General features: G+C 48.7%; 1 protein-coding gene across 1 annotated transcript in view; it reads right to left on the bottom strand.

The window, feature by feature from the left end:
- EFCAB8 (EF-hand calcium binding domain 8) overlaps nucleotides 1-15,011 on the bottom strand; it is a 1,673,324-nt gene that overhangs the window by 970,763 nt on the left and 687,550 nt on the right. Inside the window, exon 10 of the mRNA XM_086932659.1 lies at nucleotides 453-601. Coding sequence (XP_086788785.1) covers nucleotides 453-601 — 149 coding nt within the window. The remainder of the gene's footprint in view (nucleotides 1-452; nucleotides 602-15,011) is intronic.

The raw sequence follows: 15,011 nt of genomic DNA on the forward strand, positions 1-15,011 counted from the left end.
TGCAAGATTCAACATACATCTCGATATATTCTACCATTTATAAATATCAAAACTAATCAGAATACGAAGAAACAGGTATATGTAAAAGCACCCATAGCTTACACCACAGTATGGTCAAGGTAAACTACTGAAGAATTGAAATGAACATTAAAGCACCTTATACTAAATTAGTTTCAAGATGCATCACAAGTACATTGCTGATTGAACGTACCCCCCGGATCCTCAGTGGATGTTATTAGATGAAGAGGCCTGATTAAGAACAGTCAACTTCAAGCTCACATATTTATGGCCCATTATTAAATATACAGTCACCCTTCTGGCATGCCCCAGCTCATTCCTACCATCAGCATGGCTACGGTGCGGTTTAGTACACAGGTGGGTTTTTGTTTAATTTTTCTTTGCACATTTTGGTTCTGTACAAGTATTCATAGAATCAGCTTGAATGTTCGTACCTTGTCTTTTGATACACTGATGATGATGTGTTCCTTTCCATTTGCCAAGAGATGAGTAACACAAGCCATGTGACCTTTCATTACTGCAACTGGACTTGTGGTGACAAATGGGTTCCATACTCTAATAATGGGATCAATTCCTCCAGTCACTACATTAGGAGAAACAATTTAAAACGAATGTAAGCAACACATAACAAATGCAGGCATATCTAATCAGCAGACAGCCAAAAGCAAATGATATATAAAAGTAAAATATTTCTCTTTAATGAAAAACATAAAACATCACATATTCAAAAGGTCACTAAAATTAGAGCTAGTAGACCAAAAGGAAGCACAGAATTAAACATCAACTCCATTTTGATAAATTACATTTGGAGATCTTGGGTTCTTTTATTTGTAAGTGTAGGTGGAAGGACACAGCAGATAACTGCAATGAACATGACTCTATTTTTTAGATTTGCAGTTGTTTAAAGGGAATCTCATTTGACTGCAAATATCTATCAATCAGTTTTCCCACCAAAGTAACAAGAACTATCCAAACGGTTAAATTTTGTACGAGCTATGTACCACAAGACTGTGAGGATTTTCTCCAAAGAACTTCACAAAACTTTCTTATACCGGAAATTGCAATTTCTCTAGCCTATGCTATAAAAAGAATCATTATTGATTCAAATACTTTTGTAGTGTTATACTGAAACTACTAAACCTGCTTTTCTTTGATTCCTCAAATTTTTTTAACACTAACTTTATTGCATTTACTCGATATGCAATACATCTGTCATATCATAATCTGAGATCAAGACATTGTACAGTGGACAATAGAGCATTAACCTGCAGCGTAACCAATGGGATATTCACCTGTCTTGACATACAGTGTAATGTAGCAAATCAAAACAATGCAAACTAACACCTTCCTCCCACCCCCGGCCCGCAAACTGACTACGTCATCTATCAAAAGATCCGGGTGTGAGAAGCAGTGTGCATGAGGGTGTATGTAATCTTTGTGAGAACTGTTTGTGCGGAGGGAAACAACCTTGGCATTCTAGCTGTGGAGGAGGGGAGGGGGGGAGGGGGGGGATCCAGGCTGCGCACCCTGAAGAAGTGTCTATAAATCGATGTCAATATGAATAATGATACATTCATATATAAAAATAAAATTGCCTCTTTAGTGTCGAATTCACCCTTTGTGAACTCAACGTCAACCCTGACTCAGAAATACCTAGTTAGGCAGGCCCTGAGACCCAGGCCCAAGGTCACTGATCGACAGATCACAGGTGGGGTGGCACGTAGCCAGCAGACAAATGCGCGAACAGGAAATCCAAGAACGATCGATCCCACAGATAGGTGCAGTGACACCACAATGATCCAGGGAGATTGGCCCCAATAAAGCACACATTGCCGGAGGGGTGCTTGCATTCCCAAAACACCATAAAGTCAGATGCCACATGAAGGTAGGAACACTAATCCAACCAAGACACAGCACACAAAGTAATCACACGCTCCCCATGCTAGACATCTGGGCACATTACCCACTGGCCACCTTGTGTCCATTCAAGGTCGAGGCCCACCTGAATTCCTTATCCAACACCTTAATTTATGGCTCCAAAGACAGAGGTACACATTTCTTACCAAAAAAGGATCACCAGAAACATTTTATTACCATCAACAAACTGTATAAAAGTCGATGTTAAACCGATTGTAAATTGAAACAGACTGTCACTGTGCTCCCTCCGCATTGTTTAATTTAACAAACTGTTCCTGTTTTGCCAAACACCTCTAGTTTCTTATATTTTCAAGGTTATTGTATGTTCAAGCAACATTTTGGTGAACCAGCTAGGTGCTGATTGGTACCTCGAACCTGACTGCAGACAAAGGAAGGGGACCCCACCCATATGGATTCACAGTGACACAAAAGGAAGGTGAGCAGACACGACAATTATTTGGAAGTTCGGCTGAATCCATGGGGCGGAGGTCGTCCTGAAGCAGCCGTCACAGAGGGTAAGAAACTACATCAGAACCTTAGTAAAGAATGTGGCATATGGCAAACTAAGGATAAGCATAAAAAGATAACCAGAGCGCCCTGCCACTGACAGAAATCTGGCATATTACCTATTTTATATGTCTTAGCTGAGTCGTTGCAACGCGGCCTGGGAGGGAATCCTGCGAAATTCACCTTTTTTCAATGCTAGGAAAGATAAACATTTATTGTATGTATTGTCAGAGTTGACACCTCAATCTTATTTTTCAGTCTAAAAGTGTTTCTCATTCCACCAGTTGGAGAGGTGTTGGTCACATGGACCGCAAGGCATAACACAAAAGGTATGCTTTTTCTACTGGGTGTGACCCAGTCGGTATCGGTACGCAAAACCGCTGGTGCAATTCGGACATTTTGGAAATAAGATTTGGACCTGGGAGATTGGTGTAACTTGTGTTTGGACAACAGGGGCCTGTGATTCTCGAGTTATTCCTTTTTTCTGCAAACTATTGCTATTATCTTCGTCCCAGAGCCGACATTGACAGACTATCAGGCTTACTTAGTCCTAGGCATCACGCAGAGCTTGTCCTGGTCACAGCGGGCTAGATATTTTATTTGACAAAGTCATCATTTTTTCTCTGTCAGTTTTTGAGGTGATTGTTGCTTGGACCAATGGATGTGAGCAGATGTTATACTTAGCCCCTGGATGTGATACAGGATGCAATTGTTGATGTGAGGTATGTGTGATTTTGTGGTGCTGTTAAATTACTGCAAAATGTGTTTTGTCGTATTGAGTTTTTGTCGATGACCCAATGTTTCATAAGAAGATGCTGCTATTTTACATCAACTGTAATTGATGCCAAATGTCAATTTCCATCAGATACTGTTTTTGACAAATTGGACTTTTTCTACGTTGCATCCCTTCATATGCATTATTTATGTTTATGAAATGTTCCTGTTGAATTATTGATGCATCTGTACATGCACCGAGCTCGTAGTTACATAAGTAGAAGCAGTAAACCCAGTGTATATTTTCCTCACGATTCAGATCAACACCAGAGAATCCCAAAAACAAAGCAGCTCAGGTATCTTGTCCTCTAAAACTACCAAACTTATCATGGAGACACCATTAAACACATGCAAACCCAGTTCCCGACACAGGGTAAAAAAACGTAATAAGGCTTGCCAAGAAAGGCACACACACACACACACACACACACACACACACACACACGAAGGCACATACATTTCCCTGGCCAAGGGAGGGAACATTCAACACTAACATACTTGTACAAATTAGAACCTACATACAAACCAAATAAGAGGTCAAAAGAAAGATTAGAGACAGGCATTATTAGAACTATGGGCCATCTTCCAGGAGGTCCAGATTGACAGTCCTGCACTACGGATAGAAAACAAGGCGTCTGCACCTCCCCCACCATATGAAGGTATGGAGGTGCTCTGGCCCGCACTCCCACATTAGGATACTCAAATCCGCCAGTTGAATAAGTCGGCGGACCCCCTGCTGAACAACGAGCAGTTAGGTTCAGATATGAGACTACCAGGCCAGCAGGCCCAAGCAGTCACAGATCATCCCCAGTCCAATGCAAGGGCTCCCAAAAGTTAGGACCCCCCCCCCATTCTTAACGCCCGACCCAGAGAACCCCAGTAGCACAGAGAACACGCACTCTCACTCATTTAGGTGAGCACATACAAATGACTGAGAGGTTTGTAGTGGTTTCAGACAGTAATACAGTTAGCAGGAGTGAGGAAGGGGGCCTAAGTCCCCTGGGATCTGATGACGAGGGTGAGACTACAGGATTTTGCCAGTCAACCAAGGGAGAAAGACAGGAGCTAATGGTCGAGGTAGAAGGGGCACACAACGACACCTGACTCGCACTTTCAACCACTAGCTGATCTACAGCAGAACCAGTACTCATAGCACTTGTAAACAATATACCATACAACTTTGTAATGGACACAGGAGAAGCAAAATCTTGCCTAAGGGAAGGGATGGTCCCTAATCGAAAGACACCATGGTTATACAGGGATTCTAGGGTACGATGTCAAGGACACCCCTCACAAAACCAGTCTAACTAATGGTAGGAAGGATTCTAGTGAGAGGGCAGTTTAGATATTCCACCTCATTCCACAAATCTATTAGCACGAGATCTGTTAGCCAAAGTTGGAATGACCATCCGTTTTATTGATGATGGTACCATTGCCTACTCTTCCCTAGGGGCTCCAACCCTAGGGTCTGTAGCATTAAAAAACCCTCATCATGCATAGACCATGTACGCCCCACGGCTCGACGCACCCCCGGACTACCTTGGGCAGCGGGGTGCACGGACTCTGAGACGACTGAACTTTATTCCATCTACCCGTATCTTTGCCCCCTCCCTCTGTCCTGTAGGAAGTGACATTCCTGAGTTCATCCGAACCCTCGGGTAGAGGATGTCCGGTACCTGGGACATTGTGTATTGGCCCAGTTGGCCTGTTTTGGTTCTGCTTCTTCTCTGCGTACTCTCTCTTTTTTCTCTCTTTCCTTCTCCTACTTCTCTATCACACTGCCCTTTCTTACTACTCTCCCCCTGCGCTTGCGGAGGGGTGGCGTGGTGGGTCCTGCGGGGGTTCTCTGCGGGGGGGTCTGATATGCTGGATCATGCGCGACTTCGCTCCCCCCTAGTGCTATGATGGCGAACACTCCTGCGCCCCTGAAGGTCCTCTCCCTCAACGTCAAAGGGCTCAATTCCCCCAATAAGCGGAAGCAAATATGGCGCTACCTCCTACACCACTCCCCTGACATTATCCTCCTCCAGGAGACGCACCTTCTTAGGGGGGACACCAAACGCATGGCACACCCTAGATACCCCACACAATTCTGGGCATCCTCTGACACCAAGACAGCGGGGGTGGCAATTCTCTGCAGGGCTGGCATTAGGCGGGGTCCCGTGAAACCCTTCAGGAGCGCTGACGGGCGGTTCCTCCGGGCCACGGTACAGATGGGCTCTGCACGGTTCACTCTAGGCTGCGTGTATGCACCCAACCAGTCGCAGGACAAATACCTCCAGGCGCTTTTGCGGGATCAGTTCCCATCGGGCGACGCAAATGTGATCTTGGGCGGAGATTTCAATCTTGTTTGGGACCCAGAGTTAGACCGTGCGGGAGCCCCCTTCAGCGGTACGGGCGCGATGTCCTCTACCCTTAGAACGCAGCTTACCGACCTGGGGCTCGTGGATGTGTGGCGCTACCACAACCCGGGGACTCGAGACTACTCCTTCTACTCTCACTCCCATCGGACGTACTCCCGGATCGACTACCTCTTCACTTCCCTTGAATTGGCCCGAGACTCCTTAGCTGCCGCTATTTCCGACATCTCCCTGTCGGACCACGCTCATGTGGAACTCCTGCTTCAGGATCCCCCGACCCGCGCCTCTTGTAACCGCAGGTGGGTGCTCCCGCCGAGGCTCCTTCGGGACCCAGAAGACGTCGCTAGCATCCGCGACGCCATAGACTCGTATTTTGCCGTCAACGACACCCCCGACCTGCCCTTTCACACGGTCTGGGATGCTTTCAAGGCCACCATTCGGGGCCACATCACCTCCCTGGCGGTGGCACGGCGGAAGGAAACGTTTAAGATGGAGTCCGACCTTGCTTCCGAGATCAAACTGGCAGAGGCCCGGGACCGGGACACCCCTTCGCGGGCGTCAAAAAGGACTCTCGCCAATCTCAGGGGGCAACTCCGCACCCTGCGCACCAATAAGGCGGAGCACTCCCTGTTAGCGCTCAAACAGCGGTATTACGAGGGAGGGGACAAGGTAGGTCGCCTACTAGCCGGCAGGCTGCGGGCACGTGCCGCTAGGGCCCACATCGCCAATGTCAAGCGGCAGGATGGCACCAGCGTCACCTCAGAGAAGGCCAAGCAGGCTGCCTTTGTCGATTACTACTCCTCTCTGTATGCTGAGGAGCCCACCTCTGCGGAGGCACGGGAAACCGTTCTCGCGGACTTCGAGGGGTCTCCACTGTCCCCGGCGTGTGCAGCCTCGTTGGAGGGTCCTCTGCTGGAGGAGGAAATAACGGAAGCTGTCAAGGACCTCCCCGTGGGGAAAACCCCGGGGCCGGACGGCCTGCCGTTGGCCTTCTATCGACTGTTCTTGACCCAGCTCCGCCCGCATCTGCTGCGGCTCTACGGCTCCTTCTCCGACGCCACTGGACCGTCCCCCGATATGGGTCTGGCGGAAATTGCCCTGATTCCCAAGCCCGGGAAGGATCCCGACCTCTGCGCCTCATATCGCCCCATCGCCCTCCTTAACACCGATCTCAAGATCTACACTAAGATCCTGGCCAAACGGCTGGACCCGCTCATGCCGGGACTGGTGAACCCGGACCAGGTGGGATTTATACGAGATCGGCAGGGGGCCGACAATGTCCGCAGGCTGGCGCACTTGGTGGGAAAGGTGCACCATTGGAAAATCCCGGCCTGCCTTCTCTCGCTAGACGCGGAAAAGGCCTTCGACCGGGTCGATTGGACCTTCCTACGGGCGGTCCTCAAGAAACTGTGTCTTGGCCCTAATATGATTTCCAGGTGCATGGCCCCCTACCTCGGACCACAGGCCCGAATTCGGGTCAATGGCCAACTGACACCGCCGCTTTCGATTCACAGGGGAACGCGACAGGGATGCCCGCTCTCGCCGCTCCTGTTCGCCTTGGCGGTTGAGCCGCTGGCGGAGCTGATTAGACGCGCTCCTGGCATCCACGGTATCCCCCACGGGGGACGCATCAACAAGGTGGCGCTATTCGCGGACGATCTGATCCTTACTCTTACGAACCCTCGGATATCCCTCCCAGCGGTGCACGAAGCCCTCTCACTGTTTGAGCAGGCGTCAGGTCTTAAAATTAACCACACCAAATCTTGGGCACTTAACCTCACCATCCCTGAGGAGGAGGTTTCCTTCCTGAAGGGGGTCGCACCCTACCGCTGGGCGGATGACAAGTATACCAGCAAAGACACCACCTACCAACCAGACCACCTTCACTGAGGCATTGTTGCCATACATGGGAGGACTCCTGGGAGTTGGCAAACTCGTTAAACAGTGGGCATGCTGCATGCACCACCTCCTAGTTGAGACAGCTAAACAGAAAAACTTTTGTAACTGATAGGGTAGGTAAAGAGGAAAAGAGTTGCGAGTACACTACACTGGGTCCTCTGGGATAAAAAGTGAGAAAAAGAGGTAAGGCATGAAGGGGCAATATGTGTACGGGCTGGATCCAATACAACTTTTGAAACACTGAGCTCAGGCAATCTTTTCGCCATGGCACCTCCGCACACCTGGGTGCAGCGGAAACAAGGTTGCCTGGTCAATGAGGTGAGTCCACCCTACTTAACAACCTCTTTTCGCTGTCAAACACAATACCTGAATGTGTAGCTATCGTAAAGAATGCTGCGCATAAGGGAAACAGAAGCCCACCATGAGGAAATGTCTCCACTAATCGCAGGGAGAGGAAGGTTGAATATGAGACGAGCAGGCAGACACACACACCCCCACTCTGCGACCCACAAGGATGATCCCCAAACAGGAGCAAGCCCAGCGAGATAATGTTAAATTGGTCCAACACAAATTGAAAAAGACCGCCCTGGGGGGGGCACATTGGCTGCGTACGTGCAAATGGTACCAGTTTTAAAGAGGGCTCCACTGCAAAACCTCAGAGGGCTTTAACCTAGCTATCGTGGCAGAGGCCAGGAAGGTTAGCAGCAACCAGACCTTAGGGAAGGTGACTATTGCCACAACATGGGCCACCTGGCAGGCCAAATCCAGTTAAAAGCGTACCACAAACCGAGATCGATGGGCCAGGGTCAGCTACCATAAAATCCTAATTCACAAAATCAAGCACAGGGAAATCTGAATGCACATTAAATTCAACAGCAGGGAGGCAGTCAGCCGCCGCACCCTCGCAACAGGGATCAGGTAGTGGACAAACACGTGGAAACAGCAACCGTAAACAGGGAACTCAGCCCAACAGGGACTAGGGCCATAGCCTCGGCATCGAGAGTCAACTGTCTGGGAGGTAATGCCTTCACACCAACACAGAATCTAACTGCGCAGTCAGATAAATCTGCAGACTAAAATACCACCCATTCAACCACATCCCAATAATTAATTGTAAAAAGCCAAAATAAGGACTAATAAGATATTACAAACTTTTATTTCCATCTAGGGATTTAAGGCTGCTATATGTGTTCTGCCGATCGGGTATTCTCACTAAAGTCCGCCATCAAGGGTGCCTGCAGGAGTCAAGGCTTCACTCTTCTGCAGATCCCCCAGGGTGTGGCCAGCCAGCCATGACTCAGAGGGGGGCAGTTTGAAAGGGGGGGCAGCTCCCAGACCAAATACTTAAAAAGTAGGTACCCAGGTCCCCGCACTCAATGTCAAATGGGACAGGTTCCAATAACCGGTCAAAAGGTCCCCATTCTCAGGTATTCGGCGGGGACCCATGTTTCCAGTAAGGCGTGTAGTTCCAACAGCGCCCACAAAAACTAGAATAGCCAAAGTCTGGTCACCGTACGTTAACACACTCAAAATAAGTATCAGGAGCACGTCCACTAGGTGGAAATTCCTAGCCCGAGCCAAGAACCACAGATCCAAACACAACTAAGAAGGCATGGTCCGAGGGAGAGGGGAGGCTGCTAAGTTCATCACAGCTCCAGGTGAGAGTAGAACACAGAATGCGCTCACCCCCGTGACAGGCCTAGCAGGTGACAAACAAACCAGGCCTAACATACACCATCCGGAGAAAGAAGTAAGCCCGACCTCGAACACGGCAAGGCGGCAATCAGGGGTACAAGGAAGTCATAGAACAACTTTCCGATCCCCTATGCCTCATGTTAACTGAGATAGCAGCTTGCACAAGATCTAGAGTAGCGCCTAAAACCCAACAAAAGTAGAGCCAAGTTAGCCAAAAAAGAGAAACTTCTTGAGAAATGGTGGAACCGAGAGATCTGGCACCACAAGGGAGGGGCACGTTATACACCGCATGCCGAGAGAGACATGACCTCAGGGCATGTTGCAACCACTAACACTTAACAGAGACACGCCCCCTCCTTGTACTGTCCCACGCACCTGTAGGATGAAAAGTTATCCGCACCGATGGCACCCCCAGGCAGGAGAGACGGAGTCTCAGGAAACTGGCGACACCCATAAAACCCTAGATAAAAACGGATAGATCCATCCCTTTAATCACAAGAACACTCCCTAAAACACTAATCTGAGGACTCAGTTTGGAACAAGGACTCATAAAATAGAAAAATCCTCCTGATCACCCATAACCATAATCCAGCTTTTAGCTTTTAAGCATCAAAAGATACCAGGAACACTTTCTGGTGCCCCACAAAAAAAAATGGAGTAAATGGAGTGTGGTGAACACCCCTTAGTGAAATATGAAACCCCAAAGAAACAATCATTAACAACGACGCATATGCAATGTATTTCTAATTTAACAAATGAACCAAGGTCTTATCCAACAGGACTGAAATAGAACTACCAAGTGCACCACCTTTCAGCTGTCACGTCATCACCCCAATGCGGATCTCAAGTGTATGAGTCAGACTTGCGAACTGCACTGGGAACATTTTGATCGAAATGTGTAACGAAAACACCCGATAACCAGAGGGCCACAGACATCCTCCCTGAATCCATATCAGAGACCTGCGATTTTCAATCACAAGTTATGTATTTTTGCACTTCTATGTACCCTCTGTCTCGTTTGGGTGCTGCCACACCTATTCGCTGCCAAAGGGGCATCCGGCTAATTGGAGTCTGTTCAAAAACTATCACAGCGCTTGGATCTCTCCCATGTCACTTATAATTTTAACCAACCTAAACACTAGCATTCCACATGCACTACACAGCGCCCTTTTTACACAGTAATTGTGTCACGACCGCGTATCCTCAGGATCAGGGCGATGCTATATAGGGGTCCACCTCCAGACTGCCCTATCCTCTGAAACTCAACTTAACAGAGAATAAGGAAATCAGGTGAGGGAAAAAAGGCCAGGATAGGACTGGAACGGGACAGGAGGCTGTAAGGAGAGAAAAAACCAAGAAGAACAAACAGGCATTAATACAGGTTACAATCTAACTACTTTCAGTATTTTCTCACTAAAACACCACCTACCATGGGGACTAGCTAAGCTTTCCTTTCCTTCCCGGTAGGTAGTGTGGAAGCCCTCTTCCAAATAAAGCGCACCACTCTGGAAAGCAATGAACACGGTAAGCATCGATTACACTGCTTCACCCTCCCCAGACACTCGTCCCATGCGATTACTCACACACCTTCCAGCCTTCCTGGGATCACCAAACTAAAATCCTACTACCCTAAGTGAATCCAAGTGCAAAGAAAAAGAGTGCTCCAAAAAACGACCAATTGAGTCTTTAACAGTTCCTCAAAAAGCAACTATGCATATCCATAGTCCAGTGTTCACTATTCCACAATCCAGGTTTTAGTTTGCATACAGTTCCAATACCATCAGAAGCAACAGTGTTGATATAACAAACAAGTTCCTGTAGCGTTTTCTCCAAGAACGCGCTAGCTCTACGTTCCAGTGATACAACAACTCACGGATCGGTGGATGCAGCGAGTCCAATCCGTCTCTCCCTCGCGGAAACCTCAACACCAGCCGGTGTCGGTATCGCATTCAGCAGCCGCTGAACGCTCGGAAGGAGAGCAAGTAATTTCCCGCTCGTGTTCTCTCGGCCGAGGGAACCTAAAGGTGGGAATGCCGCCACAGGATTTAGCAGCCTTTCCCGCTTCAACATGCCGGGAACTTTCCTACCGGCTGCTCAGGAATTGCAGACAAACTCCAGGACACGCAGCAGCCGCCGAACGCCCCACAACTCGATCAAGGTACGCCCAAGTCTGAACACAACCTAGGCGATCAATCCAGGGTTCGAAACTCCGAAGAATCAAACAAAATCACGTACAACGCTCTCCGGGAGGCAGACCCCTAAATAGACTTGGGCTCCTCCCTCGTGCTAAGCCTTCTGGTAGTTGTGGTTCTGATGGCTCTTACACGCCAGAAGAGGTAGCTACCCCTCCGTAGTCCGGCTCATGACAACTTGGTATCAGCAAATGACTACAATGGGTTCTAAGACACAAGCTTGGTCGTGTTACGTCTGTTCGCTGATACCGCATGCAGTAGGCAATGATAGACTTTACTTGTCCCAAGAGGTAGCCCCCAAAAAAGCAAAATGCTTTCTCCACTTATACTTATGCAGGATTCGGGCCAAAACCCAGCCCAACAAGCTAGAACCACACAGAGTAGTAGTGAGTTTGACCAATACGAGACCAACCAAATGGCTCTATTCCTTTTTATCGAGCCTAGCAATATTCAAACTGAGAAGGATGCACAGGAAAGGCACCATAAGGAAGGATGCTGTTTGGCCCGAGACTTCCCAGAGAACTTATTCTTGGAGGTAGTGAAACCCCCAAATCAATGCCCAAACACCCACACTCCTGCCTCGATTTGTGGTCTGAGGTTGACTTTTAGCATATCCGGGGCAGTCTTCTTTAACAACTGGACCCCCGACATGAAGTTCCTGTATAGGCCCATCCAGATCGATGATACGAAGGGAAACGGGTCTCATAGGGGAGAGTTGGACAGAAGCATAGACACCCCTTGTCAGAAAATCTGGGATACCAAGGTGGGTGGATACACTTGGCTTGAAGGAAAGGGGCAAACCCTAATTGTAGGGAAACTTACACTGTATTCCTTATGTTTCAGAGGTAAAGGATCGCTTCCACTGGGTACAACTGAAAACTGTGGCAGGGTCATGCACATCTCGGATATGCAATGGGGACCTCCACGTTGATTGATTTGTACTGGCAGTGTAGCAAGTTTGGCTACAATCAGCTTGTCCCCGGAAGGCGTGGACTTTGCTCTCTTGTCACCATACAGACCCCTACCCTGGTCATTCGTAGGGAAGAACTATTGGGCGTGTACCAGCACCTGCTAATGAAGAAGACAAGCTTGCTGCATCAGCCTCATGAAAAAAGAACTGCAGATTATTTTGTCTGGGTTCAGTACAAGGACAGAATTTAGACTGTTCTTGGATTCATAAGTATCGTCAGGAGGGTCCATACCGTTCTTCACCATGCACACTTAAGCCAACGCCCCCTGCCCCCTGGCTTCAAATCACCAGATAGGAAATGATTAAAATGGTGAACAGCACTGAGCTTGGCCTTAATTAGATCAAGGAAGAACTGAGAGCAATCTGCCTCATTGTGATGCAGCACCAGCATGAGTTAGACTTAATGACAGAGATGGAGGGAGGGATGTGTGCCAAGATTGGTGCATCCTGCTGCACGTTTATCCCAGGCAATTACTTTGATAATGGGACATTGACTGTTGCCATTCAAGTACTGCACAGTTTACAAAGAGACAAACATGAGGAGGGAGATGCCTGTGAGCAGGTGTGGTTCTCAAATTGGTTCTCCTGGACGCCCCAGTGGCTTTCTGGATTGTGCACGTCATTGCTACCCATTTTGATTGTGTTCTTGTTTGTGTGTGGCTCCGTGCAAATGGAGATTTCCTGCTGTACAAAAGAACAAGTTACTTACCTTCGGTAACGCTTTTTCTGGTAGATACTATATCTGCCTGTGGATTCCTCACCTTGTGAATATCCCCTTGCGTCAGCAGTATTCGGAAATTCTTTTTGTAGCCTCGCGCCGACGTGGACTCGGACGTCATAGAGTCACGGCATCGCCCGCGACTCCGCTGACGTCACCGACGCCTACAATAGGCCCACGCCGGCGTGATGACATCAGTTCCCTTTTTTCCGCGTCGTCGACGCTAACGGTTTTTGGGATACTCTGTAGCTTCTAGTTACTCTTTAGCTGTATTTCTTCGTTGTTTCCAGTTCTCTTGTCACTTTGTTCGTTAAAATGTCGACAAAGAAGACGGGTTTTGAGCCCTGCAGGGAATGTGGAAAAATGATGTCCGTTACGGACCCGCACCAGGACTGTATTTGGTGCTTGAGCTCCGACCACGACGTGGCTACAAAAAGAATTTCCGAATGCTGCTGACGCAAGGGGATATTCACAAGGTGAGGAATCCACACGGCAGATGTATCTATCAGAAAGAAGTACTCAAATTGGACTAGAATGCAAGCAACTAGGAAAGGATTGATTGTCAAGTCAAAGAACAACAATCCCCCAAAGTTACCGCCATGAAGTAGGGGTTAGATAGTATAGTTAAAACTTCAACTAGAGGAGGGAATGTTAATATTGAAAAAGTTGATGTCATTATGAACAACGATACATTCATATACAAAAAAAAAAGTGCATCTTTATTAACCAATTTGCCTGTTGTGAACTCCACGTCAACCCAGACACAGAAATACGTAGTTAGGCAGGCCCCGAGACCGATGCCCGAGGTCACTGATTTATGGAGGCAAGCCGGCTTAAGATGAACACAGACAAAATGGAGATCCTCATCCTTGGGCCCAACCCATCAGCCTGGGACGACTCCTGGTGGCCTGCATCACTGGGAAACCCCCCCCCCCCCCGGCACCTACCAACCACGCACGCAACCTAGGGGTCAGCCTTGACTCCAAGCTCAGCATGACCAACCAAGTCAACGCAGTCTCCTCCTCCTGCTTCCACATACTCCTTATGCTCCGCAAGATCTACAGATGGATCCCTGCAGACACACAAAAAACTTTCACCCACGCCCTTGTCAGCAGCCGGCTCGACTACGGAAACGCCCTCTACGCCGGAGCCCCGTCCAAACTTATCAACAGACTCCAAAGAATTGAGAACGCCTCCGCACGCCTGAACCTAGACGTCTCACGCCGAGACCACATCACCCCGCACCTGAGAAACCTGCACTGGCTCCCCGTCGACAAAAGAATCACATTCAAACTCATGATCCACGCACACAAAGCCCTCCACATGAGCGGCCCAGCCTACCTCAACAACAGACTCTCCTTCTACATGCCCAACAGGAAACTCTGCTCCGCCGACCTGTCCCTGGCCTCCGTCCCACGCATCCACAGAACCACCGCTGGGGGGCGATCATTCTCCTATCGCGCCGCAAAGACCTGGAACGCCCTCCCCCTCCACCTACGACAGACCGCAGACCTGCCGGCCTTCAAAAGACTGCTCAAGACCTGGCTCTTCGACCATTAGCAGCAGCTATCCCACCTCCCCCCCCCCAGCGACTTGAGACCCTAACGGGTAAGTAGTGCGCTTTATAAATTCCCTGATTGATTGATTGATTGATAGATCACAGCTGGAGTGACACATTACTAGCAGACAAACCTGCAAAGAGGAAATCCCAGATCTGTCCCACAGATAGGCGCAGCGACACCACATTGGTCCAGGGAGATCGTCCCAATAAAGGACACAAGGCCGGAGGGGTACATGCGTCCCCCCCAAAAAGAAAGTCAGATGCCATATGAACACTTAGCCAATCAAGACACATTACACACAGTGATCACGGGCTCTCCATGCCATCCATCATGACATGTTACCCACACGCACTGTGTGCACACAAGTTCGAGGCCCACCAAGATTCCTCATCTAATACC

This window comes from Lissotriton vulgaris, chromosome 7 (assembly GCF_964263255.1).
Source record: "Lissotriton vulgaris chromosome 7, aLisVul1.2, whole genome shotgun sequence".
Taxonomy (NCBI): Eukaryota; Metazoa; Chordata; class Amphibia; order Caudata; family Salamandridae; genus Lissotriton; species Lissotriton vulgaris.